The following is a 13,695-nucleotide window of genomic DNA, read 5'->3' on the forward strand; positions in this document are numbered from 1 at the left end:
GCTGGATGTTGCTGTTTTTTTCTTTCTTCCTGCTCTCCATTTGCAGATAGGTTTCTCTGTGTCCAGCAGAGGTGAACTGGCTGTTGGGGAAAGGAGGCGGCAGCTTGAGTTAGCGGCTAGAGACGGCTGAGATATTGAGATGACGATACTTTCTAGTGTGCATCTTCTCAGAGTGCTGTACGGTGATTGGTAATGACTATTAGCCTTGTTTCACAGATGGGGAAAGTGAGGAATGGAGTGATTAAGTGACCTTCACAGGGGAAAAAACCCTGAAGTCCTGACTCTGTCCTCTTCTCTACCCTCTAGGTTCTCAGACTTTCATGGGGGGAGGTGGAAAGGGGGAGGAACCAGGCTTCAATAGAAAAAGTGTCCCATGGAGACCTTCCCTCCCATTCGTGATGGTACAGTGTCCCCAGCAGCTTTGGCCTTTCCTTTTGAGGAAAAGTAGTAATAGAGGAACATTAAGTTTCTCTTCTGATGGCTCTGGCTGAGGCCATCTTCTCCTCCTCTGCCCTATGTAGCAGCAGCTGCTGGTCTGGCCCTTCTTCCTTGTTTGCAGCGGCTTTTACAGGCCTCCAGGCTCTTTTTTGCAGCCGGTGAACTTTGATAACTTTAGAAGGAGGCGGAGCCAACATCATGTGACCTGCCAGCTCCCTACAGAACATGTGTGATCCAAGGGCCAAGGATATCCATTTCCAAATTTCAGCATTAGACCACGATGCCTCCCTGATTGAAGTGGCTATAAAATAAGTGCAAAGTATTCTCCTTATTCTAGGAGACAGCCATCCAGCTGTCACAAAATGGAATGGGACATTTCCCTAGCTGAAGCAGCAGTGAAACACTACAGTCGAATAGCATCATTTTTTATTACATAATTTAAACACTTTGCTGATAAAGGGGTGGATTTTTTTTTTGTTTTGGGTTATTTTTCTTTTTGTCGACCACTTTTAGCAACAGAAATCCAACTCCCAACTCTCTCACAAAGATGCAATTGGCAACATGGCAACTTCAACCCATTGGGTTTTTTTTTTCTTTTAAAACTTTTTTTTATTCATTTCAGTAAAGCAAAACTGTGTTACTAAAATTGCGGGTTCAAGGACCATTCCACCCTCTTTCCCCCATACACTGAAAAACTCCTTCCGTGCCAACCCTTGTTGCATGGGTTAGAGATGGAGGTGCGACTGCTCGCGCCAACCCAAGGATTAAATCCAGACCGATCCCAACAGTTCGACAGTCCACTCCAAAGTTATGCTACATGCCCACCCCCCACACCATGAGTTTTGCTGAGCAGATAAATGAAGGCATAGATAAGACTAGTAAGACATAGTATATTCATCATCCATACCACAATGCTATGTTTCTAAGGCATGCCGTCCTAAACTGGATGAGATAGAAAACTGGCCTGCTTCCCATCTCACACCCTTCAATCACCTGAAGGAGCAGGGGATCGAGAGCTTTTCGACTCTTATAAACACTGTCTTAATTCATTTTTATTTCCTTTTTCTATCTTCCCTCAGTTAAGAGCAATTGTCCTACCTCCCACTCCAGGGGCAAGTCTCTTCTCTCTGAGTTTATTCTCTTGGTGGCTCGTTCTAGACATCGATTGCTTTATCTCCTCCAGCTTGGAGTGGAGAAGTACAGTGGGTTCTGGCAAGGAGCAGTTGCTATTTTCTGAAATAGCTTGTATGTGAGACAGAGCTCGTGAAAAGCTTGACCCACACGGGGTAGTAAGAGCTATTTGTCTAGAAGAGCTTAGCTACTGACGTATAGAGAACTCTTCCCCTCCCTCCCCCACAAAATGACCGTGCCCTGTATATCCACCTGCTATGTATGTGAGCAGGAGTCTCCAGGAAGGCTGCTCGTTCCAGGTTCCCACGTGCTAGTTTGTAGAGCAGTGGGTGCTAGCTAGCAGCAGGAACTCCAGATGGAGACGTCCCTGAAGAACAGGTGACAGTACACACGTTTCCTACTTGCTCCCATCAGCCTCTGTGGATTCTGAGTTGGCTTGGTGCCCCCTTGGAGTCCATGTTTTCCCCCACCTAGACATACATGCTGCTGCCAGGAGCGGCAGGAAGAGCAGAGAAACGAGCCTGGCAAAGCCAGTCCAACCTCCCCACACCCTTTCCTACCCTTCTGCTTGTCATGGGAAACTTCAGTGCAACAGTGACCATTCCTGAACTAACCTTTTCAGGTGGGGATAAAAGCCTGGGAAGGGAACGCTTGCTGGTAGTACCACTGACAATCCTGTTGCCTTTCTAATAGGACAGGAATGGGCTTGTGGTCTGAGCAGGGACCAAGGGATTCCTGGGTTCTGATCCCTGCTCTGACATTGATTTTTTTCTGGGCCTTGGGTAAGTCACTTAACCTCTGGATTTCTGACTTTCCCTCCGTGAAATGGGGGTGACAATACCTACCTCTGAAGACTGATCATTGACTTCCTGTAAAGCGCAATAAACTGCAATGAGTTTACAAATGGTAAGTGTTATTCTGGTTGAAGGGCTGACAGCAGTGATTTGCCATGACAGAGTCGCCTTCCTGGACTCTGGCTTCTCTTGGTAACTGGTGATAGTGAGTTCACAGCAAGCAAGATGGCTGCGTGGAGCAGCGGGTCACCAAATCTAGTGCAGCATCTTCTCTTTGAAGCTTCCACTGGAGCAGGTTGTGCTTCATTGCAACCCTTTAAGGGCTTTTGCTTTAAGGTCCTTCCCTGAAATGCTCCCTCTCCCTGCGGAGGATCACAGCCCTCCAAGGGGCACAAGCAGCAAGTTCCCTGGCTGGGATTCTAGTGCCCTCCTGCTTTTCATGGCACCTTGGTGGGAATGCAGAGAAACCAGCGGAGAATAGCTACAGCACCTTGTTACAGGAATGCAGTCGGGTTGAAACAGCCCAGGTTAGCACAAGCATAGCAGGGAAGTAATGGCAGGTGCCTGAGAACTAAAGACAAGCAGCTAAACTCCAAATAAAAGGGCTAACTGGAAAAGCGGAAGGATGAAACCTAAAACTGGGCTTTGCCTTCCTCTCTAATGATGCAATAACTCCAGAGCACACAGTGTCACAGGCCGGGAGTCCTCTGCAAGTCAGTGGTACCCTGCACAGCAACCTGCTTGCCGGGGCCAGTATGAGGCCTTTGTGTCTCTTAAACATCCCTGCTCCTTCCAACCCACTCTCAGCATTTCTTGGCCAGTGTATGTCCCCCTTGCATCTGTTCCCCTTGCCAGCATTTGGCCCAATGTGCTACAACCCCAGCCCTGGCCAGCAAAGCACAAGAGCGGTTTGTCTGGAAAGAGGCATGCAGGAGACGGGGGAAGGTGCAAGCCCCAGAGCTCTCAGGCTTTTAACAGACTCCTCACGGGCAGCTTGAACCCCACAGTCTGGGAGAGAGGAGGGGGAGAGGGAGGGAGGCAGGCAGGAGTGGAGATCATACTAGCCAGGGAAGTGCCAGCAAGTAGATCCCAGGGGTCGGGTATGAAGGGAGCAGCTTGTGCCTATAGATCAAATGAGATCCCTGAGAGCTATGCTCTACCCACCTGCATCTGTATAAGGCAAGTTTGCTCAGGGGTTAGCTGTGATGGCAGCCCCCCTCCCTGCTAATGAATTCATCGGCCCCTTTTGACATATCATTGTAACCCCCGCTGAGACCTATGTGCCTCCCTGCACAGCAGGATATGATGCCTGTTGATCAGAAAGACGTGTATTGACTGTTGGTAAATAGCAGGTTACAGAGCCTCTCCCCCGTCAGCATCCCACAGACAGATGCTGCCATGTTGTGGAAGGGACATGGATGCTATGAAATCTAATGGTTGGGCTTGAAAGAAGCACAACCAGTGATCTTCGGCTGCTGTTTGCTTTTGAGTTCCCATGATCTAGTCTGGTATGACAGGTTCCTTTCTAGGATCTGGGTCAGGTACCCTCCATCTGTGACTCAAACACAGCATGACCACTTAAGGGACATCCTGGAGTGACCAGGTTCATGTCAAGTGAAGATTAAAGGAGCCCCCCCCCCCATGAATATCTACAGCAGAAGCAATTGCTGCCAGGCTGAGGTGTGCTTTCCCCCGCCCCCCCCCCTGCCCCGGGAGCCTTAGCTCCAGAAAACCCTTTCAGAATTTTCACAGTTCTTTTTTACTTCAGAGCTAAACTGTCCCATAAGTGGCCTGAGCAGAGCTCTCAGCCTAGCTCGAGTCTGGGCATTGAGCCAAGTGGGTTAGGATTTCCCATTGCCAAGCACGGACATAGTGCGTCATGTTATGAGGCCAAGGGGCTCACACTAAAACTATTAATAAAAAGATCCACCGTGTTTTATTTAGCGTAAGTGCCGTAGGATGGGAAAAGACCAAGCCCCTGTTCCTGGAGCATGCTGGGAAGGTGGACACCAGGGCCACTTCCCTAGGGCATGCTGGGAAGGTGGACACCAGAGCCACCTCCCTACAGCATGCTGGGTACATCTCTATTTACTGTACCCCCTGCCCCCGGTGTATGAAGGGGAAGGGTTCTCCGAAGCAGATTGCTGAGATGTGTACCATTGGGGTATCCCACAGCTCCCTGGAGATTCCTGCACTATCGAGCGCTAGAGTCAGTGAGTGAGACAGGCGGACGCACCGGAGGCCGTGAGAGAGAGAGAGACAGACACACAGAGAGCGAGAAGTGTGATGGAGAGCTGGAGAGAAGTGGGGCGGTGGGGCTGCCTTGCTGCAGCACCTCAGGCTTTAACCAGAGGCGTTGATGTATAGCTGGCTCTTGAGGATGTAGTCAATGACGGGCTGAGACAGGTAATCCACAACGTGTCCATCCCCATGCTGCAGGGCCAGTCTGGGGGGCAAAGAGAACAGAGGGAGTCAGCGCTTGCCAGTTACCCACCCCATGTTGCCCCAGACCGTTTTCTCTTCCCCAACAGGAAGCAGGTGTTTGGATAGGGCTCAAATCAGGCTCCATGTGAGCTCAGTCCATGGAGGAGCTATTCACAGCTCCACAGTGAAGGGTGCATTTATGAGGGTTACTGTCTCTCACACGTATGCACACAGTAACATTTTAGCCAAAGGAGCCATTGGTCTGAATGTATGTGAGATCAATGCAAGTGGACAGGATGAGACTGGCGAGGGAGGACAGCACAGTGGTTAAGGCACTGGATTTAGGAGACATGGGTTCAATTCCCTGTTCCATCACTGACCTCCTGTGTGACCAAAGTCACTTAATCGCTCCATACCTCAGTTCCCCATCTGTAACTAGGGGATCAGACCACTTCCCTCCCTTACAGGATGGATCCATGATTATGAGGTGCTCAGATACTATGGAGATAGGGCCATGTAAGTATCTAGATAGATGGGGAAATGTTTGTGGTGGATTGTGGAAAATTCTTGGATCCACTGGATGGGAGATGAGAGGGTGGGGCGGGTCTCTGTACCCTGCAGCAGGAGGCCCTTTGAGTCACGCACCTGCTTTTGGTTGAACTGACGACAGACATCGGGTGGTTCACGTCATCCTTCACGACCAGGATGTTGTTCTGTGGTGAAAATGAGAAGAGCAAATTAACATGACTGACCTCAGCCCTCTGCTCCTCATGGCTTGTGCACCCAGCATGTCGGGGTCTCTGGCCATGAGGACAGTAGTGCCCAGAGGTGAGTTGGGCACTTCCTTGGGGATGGTGAGAGGGCTTCTGGGTTCTCCATCCCAGTCGCTGAGGTCTGGAACAAGGCCTGTGAGCCCTGAAGATGTAAGTGACACACAGGCCTCACACTGGTCCTGTGCACAGGGATGAATGTCTCCCTGGATGCAGAGGCTGGGAGCACTTGCAGGTACTGGTGCTGCTTTATGGAAGTGGTGCAGCGGTAAAGCTTCGTAGCTGCCACTGCACAGCCAGCTCACCCTGCCCATTGGCCTGTCCCCCAACGGCGCAGTAAGAAACCAGGGGCAGAAGGCAGAGCCAGGCCAAGCGGACCCAGTCCCAGCCACGATGCAGGGAATGTCTGTGTTGTGTGAAGTCACTTACTTTGTACTTGCGGAGTATTGAGGAATGGTTCATGATCCGGTCTGTGTCTGTGCCGTCCCGGGGCACCACCACGATCCCGAAGTCCCCGACAATCACCTCCATCTGGGAGCAATGCAAAGAGGGACGTTTCAGAACCTTCTAAGCCTCCCGTGCCAGGGCGACGCTGGCCCAGGAACCAGCTTGCAGGTCCCTGACTCAAACAAAAGATGCACTGAAATATTCTGTGATGTGTTGAAGGAACTAAGTCTTAACTTACCCTCTTTCTGCAAACTTCCTGGGAAGTCTTTGCCAGAAACATGAATGTCATTAAGGAGGCTAATTGGCAGCTTCCCAGGGGATGTCTACACTGCCAGTTGGAGGTATAAATTCTAGCTCAAGGACCCACACCTACACTAGTGCACTAAAAATAAAATGTAGCTGGGGTGGTGCGAGGGGCAGGAGGCGCTAGCTGCCCTGAGTATGATCCCACCGAGCTATGTATTTGGAGCAGCTAGCCCCTTGCACAGCTGCGGCTGCACCGCTATGTTTTAGCATGCTAGCTCGAAATGATTGCAAGAGGGCCCCAGCTCTCACTTGCTTCATCCTCGGCTTTGTGATCTGCATTGGCCCAGGGGAGCGCAGCTGTCCTGGGGGTTCCTAAATCAAAATTCAGCCTTTGAGGTAGTTGGGGCTTGAGCCATTCATTGCTTTGAAAACTAGGACCAAGGTCTTAAATTGGCATCATAAACTGACTGGGAGCCAGTGGAGGGACTTGAGCACATGCCTGATGTGCTCACTGTGGCCTAAGCCATGGTGAAGGTGAAGCCACATTCATGCCTGTGCATCCTCTCTCTCCACATTCAGCTTCAGTTACAGCAACCCAGTCTGGAGGTGACGAAGGCGTGGAGTGCTGTGCTCAGGTCCTCGCCTGAAGGGGGAAGGTGTGAAGATGCCTAGTAAGCTAGAGGTGGAAGAAGGCATTTTGGGAAACTGATGCTAGTTTCATCCAAGCTTAGCGAGGAGTCAGAGAGAACCCCAAAGCTTTGCCCCACTTTGGCGAATGGAAGCTGTGCACCTTCAGTGGAAGGTGAGACGACATCTTGACCAGCTCTTTGAAGCACTTTCTCCTTTCAGACAACTCCCCACAACTTAGTACTCTGAGCATATCAGGAAATATCTGAGCAAATAAATGGCCACCTGCTAAACAGCATTATCTTTACCTGATACAAATGTTATTCCTCTAAGCAGGTGCTGCTTGCAGCAAGCAAAGCAGAATCGGCAGTGAGCTGCTGTCTTCACTCCCTCCTGTACTTTAATTGAAGGGGAGGGTGTTGGGCTGCTTTCCCCCCAGAATCCAGTCCTATTTTGCGTGGGATCACAAGGGTCAAACTTAGGGTCCAAATTAGAGCACCCAATTTTGACCCTTAGCACTCAGACCAGCTGAAATTATTAGACTGAGCACTGATCTGCTGCACTGAAACGCAGGTCTGAGCACTGAAATGCAGGATTAGGTGCCTTAATTTAAGCCCTCAAATTACAAAATGATCCATTATTTTTCAGTCTGTGAATTGATTTCCTAGAGTCATGTCCGGATGGAAAAGCAGCTCACAAAGCAATTCGTTTCTCGGGGTTTCCTCTCTGGTTTGCCCAGTTGCAGAGCAGGAGAAGGGAGTGGCTGCTGTTTCCTAGACTGGACATAGTTGCTGAAATAGAGTCTCTCTGTTGATCTCACTGTATCCATGTTAGAAGTTTGTTTGCTTGAGTACTCAGTGTGGGATGCCAGAGAAATTTGGCTTTAGAGATCATCTGGCACTGGTTCAAAGACAACTCCCAAAGCCATTTTCTGGTGGTCCAGTGTGTGTGTTCCACTCTTGTCCAGACTTTGTTCTTTCCTCATCTAGATTATCCTCCTCTCCTGGGTCCTCCCCATTTCCCAGCTTTCTCCCCTGATACCCACCCAAAATTTGGAAACCCCATTCTCTCACAGCCAACAATTACTTCCACAATATCACTTATGGCTGCCACCTTGGGGTAAACCACACGCCTGATTGCCCCAGAAACCTCTGCCACCACTTTACCCACAGTGGACTTTCCAACACCTAATTGGTTGGCAATGGACCTGTAGCAGTCTGGGGTAGCCAGCTTCCAGACGGTTATAGCAACTTGCTTCTGGACCAGAATGGCCACCCTCATGCACGCGTCTTTATGGCGGAGTGTCACGGCAAACTGCTCACAAAGCCCCAGAAATGTAGTTTACTTTGTGTTTCTTCTTCTCTCCCTCCCCCCTCCACCTCCCACCCCGCTGGTCATCTCAGGTCTGCATGATGCTGTTACCCCACCAGGCTGTGCTTGTGGCCCTGCTCCAGAAGCCCAAGTCACCAGCGGCTGTACAGAGTGCCATCAGCAGCTTCAGCCACTTTGCATCGGCCATGTCTGTGTCCTCCTCCTCCTCCTCCATCACAAGTTTTGTCAGGTGGCTTTGGTGGGTCAGAAAACACTGCTGAAATGTCCACCAACGTCTCACAGAAGCACTGCCCATTTCCTGACACAGGAGTACAAGTGCAAACATGAGAAGTTCTTCAAAAGGTGCCTCCTCCATGTTGCTGGCTCTGGTAGCTGGGAGCACACTGACCAAAATGACTGCTCAGCAGGCTGTTCAAACTTCCTGCCACATGGGGGGTGGACAGTCAAGTTTTCCCACAGTCCACCACAGCCAAAGACTAGAGAGGCCACATTGTGGGAGGGCAGTAGGGAATCTGGGATATGGTTGGCTTGACTTGGGTCTGCGAGCTACAGTGAGGATGCCAGAGCCCCCGTTTGAGCCTGGGTTAATGTCAGGTTAAAAATCATTGTAGACGCTCAAGCCCTGAGTTCTGTAATGCAGGGTCAACTGACTTGAGTCCCACTAACCCTGGGTTTACGTTGTAATGTGGAATACCCCATACACTGCAATATAAGCCCAGGGTTAGCTGACCTTGTGTTAGCAGATCTTGGGTTTGTTAACCTAGGGCTTGAGTGTCTTTGTTCATGTGTAACCCCAGGTTAGGAATTGTTGAAATCTGGGTCCCAAACTGGGGCTGCAGCGTCTAGGCTTCATTATGCAGGTCCAAGTCCAGCCACCCCTATCCCAGGCTTCCTAGTGCCCTCTCAAAATGTGGCTGCTCTAGCCCTTTGTTTGTGGTGCATTGTGGGGGAAAACTTGACAGTCCACCAAACTTGACTGTTCAGAGGACAAAGAAAGTCGGCCCGTGGGACTGTGGGATAATTTTGGCAGACTCCCAGAGCGCAAGTTCAGTGGAGTTGTGTCTACACTGCAAAGCAATAGGGCTTGAACCCTGGGTCCCATGGGGTCCTGGGACCTAGCTCTGAGCCACAGTTTAGTGCACTTTGTGTGTAGATGGAAGCAAGAGGGTTAGGCTTAAGTCTGAACTCGAACCCTGAGCTTACATTGCAGTGTAGACATATCCCACAATTATCTTCCTCCATGTCCACTGTTCTGACCATGTTGCTCTCCTCCAAGCCCTTGCACAAACTTCCTGTAGCCTTCTTCACCAAGTCTAAGTTTCTCAGTCAGTCTTCAAGGACTGTGCCACATTGCCAATGAACCCCACCCCACCACACCTCTTATCTTCCTTTCACACAGCCCTTTAGGCCTGGAACTCCCTCTGTGTTGCTGTTCAGGAAGGCCTCTCCTTCCCTTGATTCAAACACCTGCTTAGAACTCTCCTCTCCCACAAAGCCAGCTAACAATCATCCACTTCAGTAACACTGTTGCCCAGTCAATAACAAGGAAAAGAGCAACGCTTGAACCTCCCTCTGGGTCTCCCAGCATGTCTGATCTGTCTTGTCTGTGTCGGTTTTAAATTCTTCGGGTAGGACCACATATCTTTCTGTGTCTCCTATAACACCAAACAAAGGATTTCACTGGAAAACATGTCTGCCGCGTTCAAAGGTAGGAGGGAAATCTCTCCCCTTCCTGAGCTCCCCTCAGGTCAGTTGAGACAGAATGTAACAACTTATGGACATGTCATGTAAGACCTGTCTGACCTGCTTTGGCATTAGAACATCTAGCAGAACTAGCTATGTCCTTGCAAGATGGAGCCGTTGCTTTTATGCATGTGTCTGATTTAGGTAGTTCAGTATTTTCTGGCTCTGACAAAAGTGATCATCTGGACAGATGGGCAAAGCTTAGGCAAATATTCTCCCCAAATCCAATTTCCTAGCATGTTCTCTCCCAAAAATGCATTTACAGCCACGATGTTTGCATCTGTTTTGTGTTCCCTTTTGCAGATATTCTAGTACATGAATTCATTGGGGGAAACATTCAAGGAAACAGCAGATTATATGTGATTAATACAGAATAATCATGGAAAGCAAATTTTGAACTCCTAGTTCCAGGAACACCTGAAAACCTTACTCTAAAAATTACACTTATGCTATCAGGGAACAGATTATTCACATGCTTACAGGCTTTGCTGGACTCGGTCCTTGGTCCTTAAAATAGAATTCTGTTGTGTTGACAATGTTATCTGTAATTATCTGGGGGAAGTTCCATGGCCTATATTATACAGGAGATCGTACTAGATCAGTGGTTTTCAACCTGTGTTCCGCGGACCTCGGGGGCTCTGCAGACCATGTCTAAGAGGTCTGCAAAAGGTTGTCATTACTATAGGACAGTGGTTTTCAACCTGCAGTCCACGGACCCCTGGGGGTCCACAGACCATGTCTAAGATGGTCTGTGGACCAAAGGGGGCCGCACCTCCATGTGAAATTTTTTAGGGGTCTGCAAATGAAAAAAGGTTGAAAACCACGGGATTAGATTATCACGATCATTGCATCTGGTCTCGGAATCCATGAACATGGATAGGTTTGCTGGAGGTGGAATTTCTAGCTAGCAAGAGTATTAATGTAGTGGCTTTAAATTATGTTTGTTGCTATCTGTCACTCAAATTAGGAGAAACCTTAGGTGGTGAATGGGGTCAGTTTGATGATAAACTGGGTTATGATGACCTAGGCACATTCTTACTTTTATTGGTAAGTACCAGAGCCCCGATATTGATGGGTGTATTAGAAAAGCACATCAAATGATCCTTTGCTCCACATGTAGTGTTGCGGATTCTTGTTATTTTAGCATGAGTCTTGTGGTATTTGATGTTTTTACTTAAAGCACCAGTCCTTGGAGTCAGATGACTGTGAGAATCTCAGCGGTCATAATTTAAAAAGTCAACATCTAGCCCTCATGGTTGCAGAGAAAATGTCTGAAAATGTGAACCAAGTGGGCACTAAAAATGCCAGATGCCCGCAGCCAAAACCCAACCCCCCAATTTTTTTAAAAAATCATGAGATTTTTAAACTAATTTTCATTATGGGGCGGGGAGGGCTGACTCGTGATTTAGACTATTCGGGGCTGGCAACACAGCACTCAGCTTTAAAGACAAAATAATCTGCCAAAGTAAAAAAAAAAAATTTAAAGATGGTAACATGCATTTAAGGCAACACAGATTAGAAGAAATAATTTCACCAATTTAATTTGCTTTTCCTCATGGATGCTGTAATAATGTCTCCTTTCATTCAGTTCCGGCAGTGAACTGAGACTGGTCAGTTTCACTTCCTGGTTCTCATGCCCTAGCACAAGGCAGCTGTGTTTGGGTTCCTAACACTGTCGTGCTATGTAAGAGCTAGGTTGGAATTATTATTATTAGTGGTAGGTTTATACTACACGAACACTGTTTTGCTTGATTTATTTACATTTCTTTTTCCTCTAGTGTCATGAAAATTGGATCTTGTAAACCCCTATACGCCTCTCCCCATATTCCAAATTTATGGCCTAAATCTATTTAACAGCATCTGTTTATAAAGGAAAATGAGTTTGGGAGATGGCCTTTAAAGTTTTCCTTACATCCTCAGAATTAGCCATAAGTAGCTGCAGTCCCCAGCTGTCTCCGCCACTCATCTCCCTAAGGGTGGGGAGAAAAACATGATGTGAAAGGGAAAGTTTTTGGCTCCAACCTGAAATAAAAGCCGAGTGGGTCCCGAGAGTCAGAAGCAGGATGGCTTGCTCAGCTCAGGGTGTGAAATAGAAGGGGGCGCAGGATGGAATGGGGGATAGACGCAGACTGTTCAAGGTCTCCCATGTGAGTTGACTCAGTTGTTTCCTGGGAATGTTATGCCACATGTAAGGTCACCGTGGGAGAGAGCAAAGAGGCGAGAAAAATGAGAGGGGAGGGAAGGAAACAGTGCACAATGGATTGTATGCAGTGGGAGGCGGCTACTCACGTCAGACTCATTCCAGAGGCCTGGGATACAGAAGGACTCCAGCAGGTCACTGCCACAAAGCAATAAGATACGAAGCTCTGAAGAAAGGGAGCAGAGAATGGAGACATTCAGAGACATGGGCTGATGGCTTCCCCGTGACACTACTGAACCAACAACCCCTGCACTGTGCTGCTGGAGAGACTCTTTCCGTAAGACACAAAAAACAGGGCCTGACGCTTTGTGGCTATTCAAGGTCCTGTCGCACTTTCTGCAAGAACAGTGATGTTAGCGCGGTGCAGTACTCTGGCCAAACCATCTGCCTACCCTAAATACCTCTGTTGTTTCAAACAACATTTCATTTCCTCTCCTACACTGCTGTGCAGCATTGCTGTGGGCAGTTAAACAGCTGTTGCATTCCACCCCAGAGATGGCTGCATTTCAGCATGTGTGCATGTGCCGTGTAAAGTATGTCATGGGGAAAGAAGTGATTCCTGTGTATGTAGGTGTATAGAAGTGCTTTGAGATCTTTAAAATGACAGATATTCTATTAGTTCTGTTAGATATTACAAGGACCCAGACAACTGGTTAACACCAGGGTCTTTAATGGGGGTGTCCCACTGCTCCCCAGTACGTACCTTACTCTGCCATGACAGTGATGAATTTGCCAGAAAGCCCCGATACTTGCTTGCTGCAGGGCAAACCTGTTATCGACTTTCATGTCCTCCCTTTAACTTCCCCTGTTTGGATCAAGCCCTAAGTGGCTTGCTGACCTGCACAACTGCTGACATTTTACTCCTGAGATGTGTACAATTCTACTTATTGACCCTCAGAACCTAGGACATTTAAAGGCACAGAAACTGCAAGTGGTCAGTGTTAGAACTGAGTGTTGCCGAACAGATTTCTTTGTCCACATCACCACTTTTGGCCACCAGAGGGAAGCAGCAATATTGCTTAAATTTGCAAGGATAGAGGAACACCCAATGTAATGCAGCCCCCCCCCCCCCCCCCCGCACATCCTCCCTGTCTTAGCCACCTATAGAAGTCAGCACTTTCCTCTACTTCTGAACTCTGGGCGGGGTTAACACTTAACACTTATAGGGGTGCATAGAAGGCTCCAGTGATCATCTCCTGCCTGAGCTATCCATGCTATTTCTAAGGCTTTTAAGCTGCTTTACAGCTAGCGGGGGGTGGGGGGGTGGGAAGTGTAAACAATGAAACTGGTCTAGAAGCCTCAGCAGGATACTTCCTGCCAGGGGTCTGCTAGCCTCTGCTTGTGAAGTGCAGGGAGGCTTATAAGGATGCGAAGGGTTTTTTATATTTGGACACGCCACAAAATGGATCCGTGTGTTAAAGGAATATTGAAAGGAACTCCCTCATTTGTAAGAGCTAGACACCTCCGCCATTGGACTGGAGGCAGCCAGAGTTAGGAGGGGTTGGTGGGAGATGCCCTTAACTCTCTGTTCACCAGCTGGGGC

General features: G+C 48.7%; 1 protein-coding gene across 1 annotated transcript in view; it reads right to left on the reverse strand.

Moving 5' to 3' along the window:
* Positions 1–4,276: 4,276 nt before the first annotated feature.
* NMNAT2 (nicotinamide nucleotide adenylyltransferase 2) overlaps positions 4,277–13,695 on the reverse strand; it is a 73,790-nt gene continuing 64,371 nt past the window's right edge. The window contains exons 8-11 of the mRNA XM_073356625.2: positions 12,242–12,318; positions 5,987–6,088; positions 5,433–5,500; positions 4,277–4,809 (exon numbers count right to left, since the gene is read on the reverse strand). Of these exons, the coding sequence (XP_073212726.1) occupies positions 4,707–4,809; positions 5,433–5,500; positions 5,987–6,088; positions 12,242–12,318 (350 nt within the window). The 3' untranslated portion in view covers positions 4,277–4,706. The remainder of the gene's footprint in view (positions 4,810–5,432; positions 5,501–5,986; positions 6,089–12,241; positions 12,319–13,695) is intronic.

Source organism: Lepidochelys kempii, chromosome 8 (genome assembly GCF_965140285.1).
Source record: "Lepidochelys kempii isolate rLepKem1 chromosome 8, rLepKem1.hap1, whole genome shotgun sequence".
NCBI classification, from domain to species: Eukaryota; Metazoa; Chordata; order Testudines; family Cheloniidae; genus Lepidochelys; species Lepidochelys kempii.